The 13,971-nt window shown below is 50.1% G+C and overlaps 5 protein-coding genes across 5 annotated transcripts; 2 read left to right on the top strand and 3 right to left on the bottom strand.

The window, feature by feature from the left end:
- Positions 1-171: 171 nt before the first annotated feature.
- Positions 172-2,746, bottom strand: B0T23DRAFT_406060 (putative dipeptidylpeptidase; the record flags this gene model as incomplete). The annotated part of the gene is made up of 7 exons (XM_062839078.1): positions 172-437; positions 497-1,000; positions 1,057-1,182; positions 1,239-1,291; positions 1,345-1,372; positions 1,435-2,453; positions 2,622-2,746. The coding sequence occupies 7 exons, from the start codon at positions 2,744-2,746 to the stop codon at positions 172-174; spliced, it is 2,121 nt and encodes a 706-aa protein (XP_062690460.1).
- A 4,956-nt stretch (positions 2,747-7,702) lies between these two features.
- B0T23DRAFT_406059 (uncharacterized protein) lies at positions 7,703-8,572 on the bottom strand (the record flags this gene model as incomplete). The annotated part of the gene is made up of 4 exons (XM_062839077.1): positions 7,703-7,798; positions 7,925-7,944; positions 8,334-8,390; positions 8,428-8,572. The coding sequence occupies 4 exons, from the start codon at positions 8,570-8,572 to the stop codon at positions 7,703-7,705; spliced, it is 318 nt and encodes a 105-aa protein (XP_062690459.1).
- A 29-nt stretch (positions 8,573-8,601) lies between these two features.
- On the top strand, positions 8,602-9,627 carry B0T23DRAFT_183813 (P-loop containing nucleoside triphosphate hydrolase protein). Its single transcript, XM_062833108.1, has 2 exons — positions 8,602-9,029; positions 9,085-9,627. The coding sequence occupies exons 1-2, from the start codon at positions 8,763-8,765 to the stop codon at positions 9,532-9,534; spliced, it is 717 nt and encodes a 238-aa protein (XP_062690458.1). The 5' UTR covers positions 8,602-8,762; the 3' UTR covers positions 9,535-9,627.
- An 852-nt stretch (positions 9,628-10,479) lies between these two features.
- Positions 10,480-11,929, bottom strand: B0T23DRAFT_383810 (uncharacterized protein). Its single transcript, XM_062837431.1, has one exon. It carries the CDS (start codon positions 11,452-11,454, stop codon positions 10,969-10,971), a length of 486 nt encoding a protein of 161 aa, XP_062690457.1. The 5' UTR covers positions 11,455-11,929; the 3' UTR covers positions 10,480-10,968.
- Positions 11,930-11,992: 63 nt separating this feature from the next.
- Positions 11,993-13,285, top strand: B0T23DRAFT_406056 (uncharacterized protein; the record flags this gene model as incomplete). Its single annotated transcript, XM_062839076.1, has 6 exons — positions 11,993-12,130; positions 12,180-12,224; positions 12,261-12,292; positions 12,944-13,044; positions 13,126-13,174; positions 13,246-13,285. The coding sequence occupies 6 exons, from the start codon at positions 11,993-11,995 to the stop codon at positions 13,283-13,285; spliced, it is 405 nt and encodes a 134-aa protein (XP_062690456.1).
- Positions 13,286-13,971: the final 686 nt, after the last annotated feature.

Below are 13,971 nucleotides of genomic sequence, written 5' to 3'. Positions count from 1 at the left end.
GGCTTGTCAAGTGAGCCGTGTCAAGGAACACGACTTGATGTGTTTGCGAATGGTGTTTCAATCGACGTACAAGGCTGATAGCTGTAATTTTTTTATGGATGTCTCGGGAATGGCTCCAATTGCATTGCTCAATCACAATAGAGCCTTGACCTTATCCACAAATCCATACAGCTATTCCCTATCCGCCCAGCTCTGGATGATACCCTCGGGCGTGGCATCATAGTGCTTGAGACTAACCTTGCCAGTAGCCTCGTCCAGATAAGTGTTGGCCTGGACGAACACCTTTCTGGGCTGCTTGTTCTTCAGGACAACATCGCGGACCTTGGTTCCCCAGTATTCCAAGCCGACACCGGACATATCGGTGAAGAACTTGGCACCATTCTCGACATCAGCGGTTGACTTGTAGATGTGGATCTTCTGGAGGAAATCTCCAACAGCTGCGCTAATAGTTAGCCGATCACGTCCTTTATCGCACCACCAACGGGAGCTCACTTACCCTTTCTACCGCTGGTCAAAATCTTGGAGCGGTCAAGCTTGATCTTCAAGTCGGATAGATCCTCCTTCTCATACTCAAGCTTGCAGAAGTCATCCTCTGCCTGAAGAAAAGACTTGAGAATGGCAAAGCGAGCCTGGCAATGAGGCTGTCCCCACTTCTGGCTCTTGGGATCCCAGAACTCGACCGAAGTGAGACCAGCCCGTGCCATGCTAAGGTAGGATGCATATAGAACATCACCAGCCTCGCCATCCATGTCAACAGTTCCGTCACCGAAGCCGAAAATCTTGAGAGCCTGGAATTCGCAGCTCAAGTGCATCGCAACAAGCTCAGCACGGCATTCCTCGTAAGCGCCAGCAAGGCCACCGAACACGGAACCCCATGTCTGACCGGGCTTGTACCAGGTCGTCACGGGCTTGCCGGTCACGGGGCTAATGGGTGGGTTAGTGTGGTCGAAGTTGTACTCCCCAGGAGAGGTCTCCTGCAGAAGCTTTCCACAGCCGTGACCTAACTCTCTGTCAGTCGTCAAACCCTCAGCGGTGAAGGGACAGATACTGCCATACCAGTAAGCTCATGAAGTCCGACCTGGACCTCAAAGGCAGCATCACGATACTTCTTGTAAACCTCGAGATCACTATCGGCAATGAAGGGAATCTTCTCATCAGGAGCCTTGGCGCTCAAGACGTTACCTAGAATTTGGTCAGACAACGCGATTCTCCTGATTAAGATAAATCCCAGAACTTACCCAAACTGACGTTCTTGAAGCCTTCCTGTTGCCTGATATCGTCGTAGTTGGGGCTACAAGCGTGTTAGTACCACTCTGAGGCTTTAAATCTCCCGTGTACACATACATGTTGATACCAGCAGGGATACCAGACCCTGTTCCGATTGTTTAGTGCTTCAGTTCATCATCACGCCCTGTTTCGCGTTGTGTTACATACCGCAGAAGGTCAAAACCTCAAGAGAGGTAAAATCAGGAGAGAGGAACTTGTCCTTCTCGAACTCCTTGGACCACGGCAACAGAGGGATCAGACTAGGTGCAGACCTAACCAGCTCTCCGAAAGCACGTGTCCTTTCCTGGTTGACAACTGCTGCGAAGCCCTCCCACTCACCACGAACACCAGCCGGGTCGCGGTAGGTCTCAATGAAGCCGATGTTGCACTCAACCATGGGACCTTGATCGCGGATCCAGTATCTCTGGGAGTCCTTGAAGGCTTCAAGAGAGCCCTCCTCGAAGGACTTGGCATAAGCGGTATGCATCTTTTGTTGAGTCTCGTTCTCCGCGTTTTCGGCCGCCTTCTTGGTGTACTCGGTAATAGCCTTCATCTCGGCCGCATAGTCGCCATAAACCAACTTGATGGTCTTACCCTCAAGAAGGCCATCGGTGATCTTGTACTCGGTATCCTTGCCAATGTCACCACCCTCGCTGGGGATGGAAGTAACAGCAGAAGCAATCAGAAGCTCAAAGACCCCGTCCTTGGTCTTGCGCAACCTGGTGTTTTCAGGAAGCAAGCCGGCCTTCTGCATCCACTTAGCAACAGCATCAATCTCATCCTTGGTGATATCGGGAGAGTCGGGGTAGTAAGTGGTCAGGTGACCTTGATCCGTAAAGCCAAGGTGCAGAAGGCCGGGCTTGTCAGTCGAGAAGATAGCACCGTTGGTGGCCTTGTAATGCTTCTCGGCCTCGGGAGAAGTGGAAGCCAGGGAAGCAAAGACATTTTCATCGCAGCGGGGGATAAACTTGGAGTCACCAAAGCTCTTATAGTTTCCGCTGTTGCCGAGGAATTGTGCAGCATACTGGAGGAAGGCGTTCAAGCCGGCCTCATCAACGCCGGCCTTCTCAGCCAGAGCCTTCCAGTCGCCTCCAGAGGCCTTGTGCAGAGCAATGATGAAATCATAGATGGACTCAGACTCGGGGGAGACCTGGCGCAGCACGATACGGTTACCAGCAAAGGAAGCCCTAAGTTCAGGTAGACTTGTGTTAGCGAGACACGGCGGGTAACGATGGTGATGATGTGGAGGGTATAGGGATCCGAGAGGGTAAAAAAGGGGGTTTGTAAATACACCAACTCCCAGGAGTCCACATCAAAGCTGCATGTATTGTGCAATTGGAGTTACCTGCACTTACTTGCTGATAAAGTGAGCATAGCGCTTCTGCTTGTCCGTCAGGGCGTCAAAATGCTTCTCGACCTCGAGCCTAACGACCGAAGGCGGGGCATCCGCCAGGTACTGCGAGAGTTCTTGAGCGTCCATAGTGAGGGAACTGCGGAGACTGACACTGAGACTGAAGTTGCGATTCAGGCACAGCTGAGGAATAGAGTTACCGTAGCCTGTAGCGGTGGTGGTGAGTCTATTCCTGGGAAAGGCAGATGCACGTCGGGCTGGCTGGGCCAAAATCGACGATAATCTCAAGCTTTGAGATCTGAGGGGTTGAGAGAAGCGCATCTGACTTCAGGCCAGCTAAGCAACGAACCAAGCAAATAAGACGAGACGAACCCAATCTCTCCAGTTGAGCCAATGCAAGTCACGGCTTCTCCAACAGTGTTATGCACCTTCCGTCTACAAACAAGCCTCTCTTCGTTATCGTTCGATAGAGCGCCCGATAAACATCCCTGCGCACTTGCCTGAACCGTTACCAGCCGACTTTCCAACTGGCTGGCCGCCGCTTCCCCACACTGTGCGATTTGTGCAAGTAGCCAACTGACTTTCTGTTAGAGCGGGGTAAAGAGAGCTGAAGCAGCGAGTGAGAACATCAGGTTCCAGCCTCTTCTGTGCTTGCGTACTTCCACTTCTTCACCAGCCACAGGGCATATGCTGACAACTGACACAATCTGGAACATAACGTGCCGGATCACTCCGCGACCGTCCGCGGCGCTCCGAACTAGACGGAGGCAACGAGCCAACGACCCATCCTCTTGCCAAGTTGATGTTGGATTGGGATTGGATTTTATAGAGATTCAGTTGCAACCTGAAGTCCCACAGCGTCAGCAAGGGCGGGACTCCAAAGAACCTCGAGACACGGTGACCCCCACGCAGGCTGTACACTGCACTACAAAAATTTAGCGTGGGAGTACAACACGGCAACAATCCGTGACTCCCAAGGAAAATTCTGCGGGACTGGAGGGGCAGATGGGCAGATGTTTCGAAGCAAGTGGAAAGCCTCAACGTCGATCACCGTTCTTGCATCACTGAAGAGGGTCTCGGAGAGGAAGGATCTTCTGTGCCTTCAAACTGAACGCAGTCTTATCCTCTCGGCAGCGGCGTGACGAGACCAAAATACCCACGTCAGGTACAAAGTGTTATGTACTTACAGCTTACAAGCGGAATTCCGGAACGGGACGGGTCGCCGGGCTTTGCCTGAAACTGCGGAAGCCTTCAATGTCGTGCTTTTTGGGGAAAAAATCCAACAATTTCTTCCGGACAGGCTTCCGTCGAGCCTCACATCAGCCGCCGAGAGTGTCCGATCTTGAAGAAGGCTAGGTGTATGTCTTCAGCTCTGCAGAGGGGGTATCACCATCCAGTCCCATGTCTCATGCTGGTGAAAGAACCAGCAGAAACAACAGTTCCCACCCGGCGCCTGGCCCCGGGCTCAACTTTTAAGCTCGCGGCTGGACTGCTGAAAACTCCAAAACCTTAGCGCGACCATCCTCGTACGGTTTGAGAAACGTGAGCTGTCTTTTCCAGTGTTCGCAAGTCGCCGTGACGTCCACGGTTGGGAGATCGTGATATAGCCGGCTGGTAAGCAGGAGATATCGAAAAGGGCAAATTACGCGAAGCTCGCTACGCGGCAAATTTCAGAACTTGCTATCTGATGCTGCTGGATTTGCTGTCTTCAAGCATTGGGATACAACTGTGCCTCTTGAGAAAATGTGGTGAGCAAGGCATCAGTGCTGAGTCTCTATAGCGGGTACACTGTACGTCCATGGCTAGGTATCCGATATCGCGAACGACGCCATAGTTGAGCCTGTGTTGAGTGAATCTAACAAGGGAGGTGAATCTACTGCTTGGATAGTAACACTGACAACCCCACGTGCTCCTCTATCGTTGCACACTCCTGCACTACGGCGCAGTGTAGCGAGCGGCTCCAGACCAAAGCCGCGTGACCATTGAGCAACCGCATCATCTTCAGACATGTCCAGATCTCGGGCACTAACTCTTAGGGTCAAAATGCTACCATGAGTGGAGAGTGAAAATCCAAGGCATTTTCAGCCAATCCTTCGGCCCCCGCATGACTGCTTGGGAAAACATTGCGTTCATCTTGGCATGTGTTTGTGCTACTTGTGCAGCGTGGTACTGTCGGCGGTTTTTTGAGGCTCGCAACAGTGAGATTCCAAAATCGCCAGCATGCTTCAAACACTGATCAGTATCGGGACACGAAACCGGAAGCCTATGAGCGTAGTTGCTACCTAGCGAACACGGCACCCCAGTCTGGCCAACGCTACTACATACATTGACCGGGAGAGAGATCGCTTTCGGGTTTCCAGCTCCGCGGCACAAAAGTAGTCATCGACCAATACGATGCGGAGGGCATCTGGTATGCCCAGATTCGAAACCTTGAACAAGGCGGGGCCAAATTCTTGTCAACAAAAGAGATAGCCGCGGTGTAGATACTGACTTGTTGGCTTGATGCCATCTCCAGCACTCGTGGCCGTTGTTTGCTCCTGTCGGGGAGACTAACATGGGCTTCCGGGCATCCTGCTTTTCACTAGCTGTTCACTAGCAGCAGCCTGGATCTTGGGAAGCTGCTCGGAGTCGGGCGCGACTCTTGGCTACACTGCATGTACACTGAAACCCAAGTGGATCATGATCCCGAGTAGAGTTTGAAGGAAATCCGCTCTAGCAAAGTTAGCAGCGCTAAAATTTGAGGGGCATATCGGGTACTTTTTCTGTTCCCTTTTGGTGACAGATCAAGACCATTGCGGTACGTTGTTAGACTTTTTTGAAATGACCCTCAGGGGTAAGATACACAAAGACGGAAGCGCACCGGGCCCCGAGTGCCTTCCGGTCTTTGGTGAAGCTGGAGGCGGAGTCCAAAGTGAGAGAAAAGCAGACGAGTTCCACAGCCTTGTTTTGGGGCCGTCATCAAAATTAAGCAGTGTGGACAGGGATGCGGTAAATCGTTGTCACGTCACGAGGGCGAAGAGAAATAGCATCAAGGGATATTCATAGTATCTGGGATACGGATCGTTGAAGCCGTTTCTCCTGCTGCACTTTGCCAGCCGCTGACCGCTTGTCATGGTCATTGCGCATTGTTGTTTAATGGATGGTGAAGTGTGATTCCGAATGGACCTTGATGGTTCGATTTTCCTTTTTTCTCGTGCTGGCATTTGTTCGGTGAAGTCGGAGAGGCAACTCAGCAAACAGAGAAAAAGGAAGCTCTGAACGAAGAGAACGATTGGTCCGCCGCCGAGCCATGATGTAACCGGAGCTGCCGGGTTCGTTTGATACATTTCAGTTCCTACCCGTATCCCATGTTTGCGCAAGGGACGGAATTTCTGGGCATGTTCCCCGACCTTAAACATGAGCCACAACAAGCCACCTACTATGTAAGATCAGAACCCCCAAAGGGAAAACCACCATAAAAAGTCCATGATGAGGTATTATGCGAATGTATGATCACCACCAAGGTCCCCGCCTTCAATACATAGGTCATTCCCACACATGTTGTCTTTGGAAAACCACACGAAGGTCAACATTAAGTGCATTCAAGTGGACAACGACGTTCAACTTCTTAACATTGACGCACACCATCATGGTGTTTTTCCCCTTTTTTCTTGAGGCCAGGTAAATTCGTTTTGCCCTGTGTCACCATTTCCAAATGGCCGTGAAACAGAGTCCACTGGCCAATGTCATCGGCTCTCGCTTATGCGTGAACCCCCAACTTTCGTCGACCGAATCTCGCCCTGCTCGCAAATGCTGCCCCCCACGCTACGGTAACAACGTGGAGGGATTTTCCAAAGCGTACCCCAGCTGTCCTGCACGCATCGCTGGACATCCACGCCAGCGGCGTATCCATCAGCGCGGGTATGTACGCAGTACTTCGTGTTGGTATGTACATATGATGGGCAAGTTTGATGAGGTGGGGTAAGTACAATATGCATATTGTCTGTGCAGAAAAGTACTTGATGCAGGGGAGTTTTTTTTTTACCTTCGCTCCAAACCATAGTAGCGTAAGAAGGTACCTCCTTCCATCCCCCACCCCCCCCCCTTTCCCTTGGTCAGCTGGTCCGATCGTGCTTTTGCACTTTGAATTCGTTGCATAAGATTTTTTGCTCTCTTTCTTGCCGCTGGCCCACCCTTTCATGGTGGTTATTGCCCGTGTTACAAGGCTGCAATCTCTTCCAGATGAGGTTCATGCGACGCACCATCAATCAATCCTCATCATTGAAACATTACAAAACATTGAAAAAAAAGATTATTAGAGAAAATAGCACGGCATGGCCGCGGGATCGAACAGCACCTGTGACGTTGCGGGTCTCTAACGTTTCGACGACAGATGATGATCATCCCCATCCTCTCGCCATGTTCCATCCACTCCATCAGCTTCCTAAACCACTGGGCCCCGTCACCGACAGCACTCCGGCACGTCCGACCCTGTCCCGCCGTGAGCATTCTGGAGTCTGGACACCAACAACACCAAAACCCCTTTCCGGGCACACTGCAAACATAGGGCATCAAACCGTGAGACCACCATGTCCTCAAGCTCCAGGCTCCGCCATGCCGGCCCGTCCAGGGCATGTATTTTGTTTGGTTCCGATTCCCGCTCGGGAGGGAGCATGGATTGCCGAGTTCGACAAAATTCCGCGTGTTTGGGGCTTGTTTCATGGATCACCCCGCTGATTGACGCTTGGCAGGTAGCTTGATGCCCGGTTGGCCAACGTGCCTGTCCTCCAGTGGTTGGCTGCCCTGGAGCCGCCAGCCGAAGCCCCGGGTTTCGTTCCCAAAATCCCACGATGTCTATGTCCATAGTGTACACAGTAGAGAGTTGGAACTGACTGTAAGCCCCGAGAGTTCGGGAAGTGTTGGCACGCAGTCGGCACCTCACGAACAGAGGCAACCACCACGTCTTTCCCCAGAGCTACCTATCTTTACACACTGAGAGATGACAACAGAGATGACAACAGAGAAATTTGTAATGCCCCGTACAAGGGTTTTGCACCGTCAAGATGATCCGAAGCATCAAGTGTGGAAAGCGTCAAGATCAAACGTTTAAGTGCAAGAATGTTTGACGCCGGCATCGGTATCCCAGCCTGCAAAATTGCTATAGGCCAGAATAGAAGCAGCGAAAAAAATGTTGTGTTGCTTCTAGAAGTCGGCCATCTTGCATTCTACCCCACAACACATCCACCAATTTTATCCCCACGCTTTTTCCAACAGAGCCTGCGCCCAAAATTCCAGATGAGCACGCGAGGTACTGTAGTGTACACTTACATGTCGCTGGAGACCTCCAGCTACAAGGCAAGTACCCTAGACTCACACCCTTCCATACTCTTGGGGAGTGTCGCCGCCATGGCTTGGTAGCAAGTTCGCGCAGTCACTAATAGTGTCAGCTAGAGAACCAATAGGATGATTCTCTTAGTGAGCCTTTTCAACCTGCCAAGCGGCCCTCGAGTTAGATGAAGCAAGCAACAACAGGAACATGTACTCCAAGTACTCGCTTGTACCGTCTTTCCCTGACCGTGTACCTTGTTGGACTCCACTTGCTGCTGCCGCGAGTTGGGTTTTTTTTTGGGGGGGTGTGGGATGAGTCCTTTGTCCGCTTGCAGTCCTAGTGTAGGCCAGAGGGCCCTCCCTAGTCACCCAGCGGAAGTTGAGGATTTGCGTCAGATCGTGTACATACAGTGTACCCCAGCCCAGCTTGTCACCTGGCCAGTTTTATAGAGCCGGGGTGGAATACCTTGGAGCGTGATGGCTACAGGGTATGTAGGATTTACACTCTTGTGTCTCGCTGCACTCAGATGTATATAAGCACACGCACCGGCATCTGTCCCTCCCCCATTCCGGCTGATGCTCTTTGTCTCTTGAAGTCTCCCGATCTTTGCTTTTTGCAGTTGTCATATCTAACGCATAGCATGGCATTATTCCTCTTCAAGCTGTAACTCCAAAGACGTTGGCTTGCAACCCTGAAGCATCGACATTGTGCCGATACACCATCACTGACTGGCATTTCTATACCCAACTCGACGCCTCATTCTATCCCATTCAACCATTACAAATAACACATCAGTTGCGCTCGGTCACCACTTCCCGACAACACATATAACCAAAAATGCTTTCGTACAATACCCCTATTCCTGTCAACGGGCAGAACGCTGGACCGACCGCCGGCATGTCAGCGCGACCCCCATTTAAGTCAGTCGGAAACAACGGGTCTGCCAATGGAGTGTCATCCAATGATGCGGTGTCGGGAACAGGACGACACACTCCCGAGGAGCAGCATATCTGGCTAGTCACCGGACCTGCTGGATGCGGCAAGAGTACCGTGGCAAGATACCTAGCGGAATCTCTACATTGGCCTTATATTGAGGGTGACGAGGTACGTGATGATGCCCTTCCCTCTGTGGTGTTATCTCAACTAACAAAGTCAAAAGTTTCACCCACCAGCCAATATCGAAAAGATGAGCGCCGGTATCCCCCTTACCGATGCGGACCGCTGGGATTGGCTCACAGCTCTGCGCGAGGCATCAATTCGAGCTCTTGATCAGGGCAATAGCGGCGTAGTTTTGACGTGCTCTGCGCTGAAGCGCAAGTACCGTGATGTCATCAGAGTGGCCCCCTACTTCACCCCGAATCTTCACCTTCACTTTATCTACCTCGATGCGTCCGAGGAGATCCTCCTTCAAAGAGTCCTTGCTCGCCAAAACCATTATATGGGTGCCAACATGGTCCACAGCCAGTTTGAGGCTCTCGAGCTACCAACGCCTGCCGAGACGGACGTGATCCGCATTGACGTGAGCCGTCCTGCCGACATGGTTATGGCAGATGCCCTGAACCAGGTTCTTCATACAATTGATGGAATCCAAAAGGACCAATCGCAATGACGGCTTCGATGACCTGCACCGGGGGTCCAAGGAATGCGGGAAAAGGAGACACAATGCACAACACCTGCATATGGCGCTAAGCCCTCGAGGTTTCTGAGCGGCCTGTTTGCCCCACCGTGGCATGGCATTATCTTGGGAGTTTGCTTTTTCATGTTGGAAGCTGTTTGGGCGTTTTGTTTCAGGTCATGTTTTTTTTTTCTTCTTTTTTTGTTGATTTTTCTTTTTCTTCTTCTCAACAGGCGTACTTGCTTCGGATGGGGTCAAAGGATATGGGCAGGGGAGATCTGCGTACTGGAAGCGGATTCAGGTTACTTTTGCTAGCAACGCAGAGCATGGCAATTCGCCGAAGCTCTGCATTTTTTTTCCGGTTGGCGTTGGGATGCTTTGCAAACAAGCAAGCAGGAGCAATTAGTCTATTGTTATCATGGAGGAATAGCAATTTTTCGGGACCGGTGTGTTCCCCATGCATCTTTGGGAAGGCGATGGCGAGGAGTAAGTACCATAAGGGTATGGCTTAGTTCAAGGAGGTAAACAAGCACAAAAAGACATAATGTTGGTTCATGAACGGTGGTTTATTGTTTGTTTGTGTTCCCTCTACTGCTTCTTCTCATGCATCGGTCCGCATGCGAGCCCGTTGCCTTGATCATTCCACAGTTGACAGTTCCGCATTTGCAGAAGCGTGCAACCGGCAGACGAAAGACTCGTGCTAACGGGAGTGACCAGTGTGGCACACAAGGCAAGTCATCTCAAGGCAAATTAACTCAATGTGGAATATAGACAAGTCAAATTACAAAGCAATTTAAAAGTCGTTCTGACAAGGAAATGCAAATCAGACCCCCTGGCTTGCTTGTGTGCTACGCTGGGGACTGTTTGATTGTTGGTGGGAGGAGGATACTGTGTATGTGTTAATGCGCATCCACATCATGACCTCACATCGTCCCTAGAGCTCGTCACAACGAATTGTATCTAGTTATTGTTATCAGGCAGTCAAGATGAATCCTTGAGCTCTCCATTCCTATTTTTCTACCATTTCAGATAAACTAACCTTGTTTTCAACCACACTGCAACTACTTGAACATACCTAGAAGCGAGGATGCTGCCTCATGGCTGATACATTGTGCTACTAGGTCCCAAAGCGGTCACTCGCAGTCGACATTGCAGCAGGATGTGGTTTAAGCCTTGGATGAATGCAATCCCGAAATGATGCGTGTTGGATTGGAACATTGATACAGCATGACAATGCAGAACAGGGTATATTACATGAGGCTGATCGTTAACTTCTTCCTCAGGGCATTTCCCGTGTCAGTCATCGCATTAGAAGCCCAAGCCATCCCCACGAACAATCCGGCAAGCCATAGTAAACGCTTCATCCTTGGTCTTAACCCGCTAACCAAGCACCGCAGTGACTATACCTTCCACACATCCGGCCCATGATTATGGGTGATAAGCAGGCTTGGGATCAACCACATACGGCGGTGGCGGCTCAACCCAACCGCCATTCCCATCCGGTACCGCCACGTCGTCCATGGGAATCGCTTCACCCCCTCCTCCTCCTATTCCCCCTTCTGATACTCCTTGTCCCTGTCCGTGGCCCTGGCCCTGTCTCTGGCCAGCCCCAAAACCTCTTCCAGCAGCCGCCCCAACATTACTAGAGCCTCGTGCCCTGCGCCCAGTAGCACGCTCCTCAGCTTGCAACATTTCCAGTACCGTCTGCTGGTGCTCTTTAAGCTTCTTCTTGCGTGTCCAGCGTGGTACAAAGACGGCGAAGAAGAGGGAAATGGAGAGGAGAAAGGTGAGAAGGACGGCTAGGGTTATTATGTTGGCTTTTGAGAACTTTTCTCGTTTGGTGATGGGGTGGAGGTTGGGGTTGTCATGAGAGGTGGGGAGACTCATCCTTGGGGAGAGCGCGATTGGTGCCATTTGTTTTGTCTTGTTTCCTTTTCCTTTCCGTGTCTTCTCTTGGAATTTGGAAGCGTCTATCTGGAAGGTGACGCTATTCGTGTTCTTCTACGCTTGTTCGTTTGTGAAATCTTGGTGGTGAAAAAACTGAAAGAGGGTGAAAAGATGTGGTTCGATGTTTGTCCTCGCTCTCCCTCGAGGCCCCTGTGTGTCGAGTAATACACCAATAAACGGGGCGTGGCACGTGGAGATAGGTAAGTTGATCGAATGAGCTGTGAGTTATTGTTGGTTTTTCTCATCCCTTGATCCGCTTTGCGTGCCAATGTCTTAACTTTGTATTTAAATCCGCCCGCCTTGTGCAAAACCGTCCAGGCTATGCTGTCCTTCTTGCCTCCTTTTCTGGCGTTTTCGTTGTCCGAAGATGACATTCTTTTCCAACAGCGGGATCGCCAGCCAGGCGAATAAAAGGCCGAGGGAAAGCCTTTGGACAGGAACATGTAAGTCTGGTTAGCACAGCCTCACTTGGGCAGCATTCGGTTACCTGTTTCGCCGTTTCGTGATGACTGATCTGGGCGCCAAGAGGTTCCCTTTCGTTTTGCCCTACGACGCTCTTGCCTACTATGTATATAAATCAAATGCAGAAAGTCTTGTGACTGTGCCGCAAGACAGTGAATGGGCAGCCGAGCCATCAACGAGAGTAAGAAGGGTATGCGACTGGATAAATCCGATTGGGGTATTTGAGATAGCCCCAGATGTACGGATACAACGGACAACGAGCAAGATATCGAACCGTTCATCAATGACAATTTGCTGATGCTCACACTTAGGCGGCAAACACCCGTAGAGAAGAACTCGGCGAGTTACATCCACTCATCGTAAGAGAAGAGCGAATGTCGAGAGGCTTGTGTGACACGAGAAGCGATCTCGAGGGCTTGCGGGTAAGATGTGAGCGCGGGTCGAGTTGCACAAAATTCCCTCATTTTCACATCGTCGGCAAAATATACTTTTCTCTTCGCCTTGATGGTTCAGGATAGATCAGTCACCCCTTCTGGCCATTCCATACCTTGATTGAACCCCATGTAAGTTATCGGAATTGTATAACCGAGGAAATCTTCAACTCATCGATGAATTCCAGTCGCACTCGATGATGGCCTCATCCAAAGCTTTCAAAGTCACTGTTGAAAAGGAGAAAAAAAAGCCTGCATGTTTCCTTGCTATCACACAGGACCAAATGATGCTACCCCCCCCCCCCCCCCCCCCCCCCCTCGCCCCCTTCTCTCCCCCAGACCCCTTCCATTCATTTATTTCATCCTTATGTTTTCTTGTTATTACTTGTCTCACCCACCATTACTACACTACGACCACCCCTCGCCCGACCCCATTCCGTCCCTCCGTCCATATCCAGATGTGGACATAACTTCCCGCTCAGGCTGACTAGATGGCAAATCTGCAATGAGTGCGTAGCCAAAAAAAAGCGTCGCACAGCTTAGCCAATCTCTTGGCTCAACAGTAACCATGTCGCGAAAAAGAAGTCATTACCAAGCAACGAGCTGGGAACGAATGGGATGCCGATGACCGAGTTACCCCTCCTTCGTTCCTTCCTAAGAAGTGGTGTGGTATGTATAGGGACAAAAAGAAGAAAAAAGAAAAGAAAAGAAGAAGTATGACTAGAGGTGCCTAGAGGCGATATAGATTATACATCCAAGATTTTCGGCTTGGCTCGTCTATACTATACACATACGTTTGTAGGTATGGCGGATATACTTAGCGTAAAAGTATTGTCAATCTGAAGCTCTGTACGTGACTCTTTAGGTTAGATTACACTAGGTACCAGGAGGTACTTCGCGACTAGAAGAATGTTACCTCTTGGTACGTCTTAGTATGTCTGCTATAATATCTTCCAGGTTGTCGGTTGCTTGATCCGGCGGGCGGCCGTTTATTATTGTATCCTTTTAAAATATTTTTCCTTATTCTTTCTTCCCCTTTCTTGGCATGGACAGTACGAGGAAAAGAGGAATCCGATGGAGATACAGGTCGGGGCGGATAAAGTGACCGTACGCCTCGATAATATAACCGTATACTAACCAGAAGGGGCCGCCCCATACAGTATATCAGCAAATGTTAGCAAATACCAGCCGCACCAAAATTTTGCAGTGACCAGCATAAATATACATCCCTAACACACTTGTAAGATTGAACACGTACCGTATAACGCGCCTATACCTCATTATTACTATCGCCGCCGCCGCTATTATAGTAATTATTATTTAAAATACCCCACTCTAATTACTTTATTAATTCCTTAAAATTCACCACTAATGTAATTAATTTAATTAACACTTCCTCCCTCCTATCCGCCGTAACTTAAATCTCTAACGACGAAAATAACGCTAGCGAATATCCTTTATAACTATACTACCTTTATAAGCGGGAGTGGTTTAATTATAAGACTCTTTTTCGTAATATTAATATTACCGTTAAAGTTAAAGGGTTCTATATTATATCGAACTGTAATAACAATAAAATCGATAGCGCGTA

This window comes from Neurospora hispaniola, assembly GCF_033458365.1.
Source record: "Neurospora hispaniola strain FGSC 10403 chromosome Unknown B0T23scaffold_6, whole genome shotgun sequence".
Taxonomy (NCBI): domain Eukaryota; kingdom Fungi; phylum Ascomycota; class Sordariomycetes; order Sordariales; family Sordariaceae; genus Neurospora; species Neurospora hispaniola.
This window is presented reverse-complemented; position numbering and strand designations above follow the sequence as displayed.

Excerpts from the sequence above, each read along its gene's own strand:
- B0T23DRAFT_383810 (XM_062837431.1), bottom strand. The coding sequence starts at position 11,454 with ATGGCACCAATCGCGCTCTCCCCAAGGATGAGTCTCCCCACCTCTCAT.
- B0T23DRAFT_183813 (XM_062833108.1), top strand. The coding sequence starts at position 8,763 with ATGCTTTCGTACAATACCCCTATTCCTGTCAACGGGCAGAACGCTGGA. Across the intron at positions 9,030-9,084 it reads CTTATATTGAGGGTGACGAG|TTTCACCCACCAGCCAATAT; the intron begins GTACGTGATGAT and ends CAAAGTCAAAAG.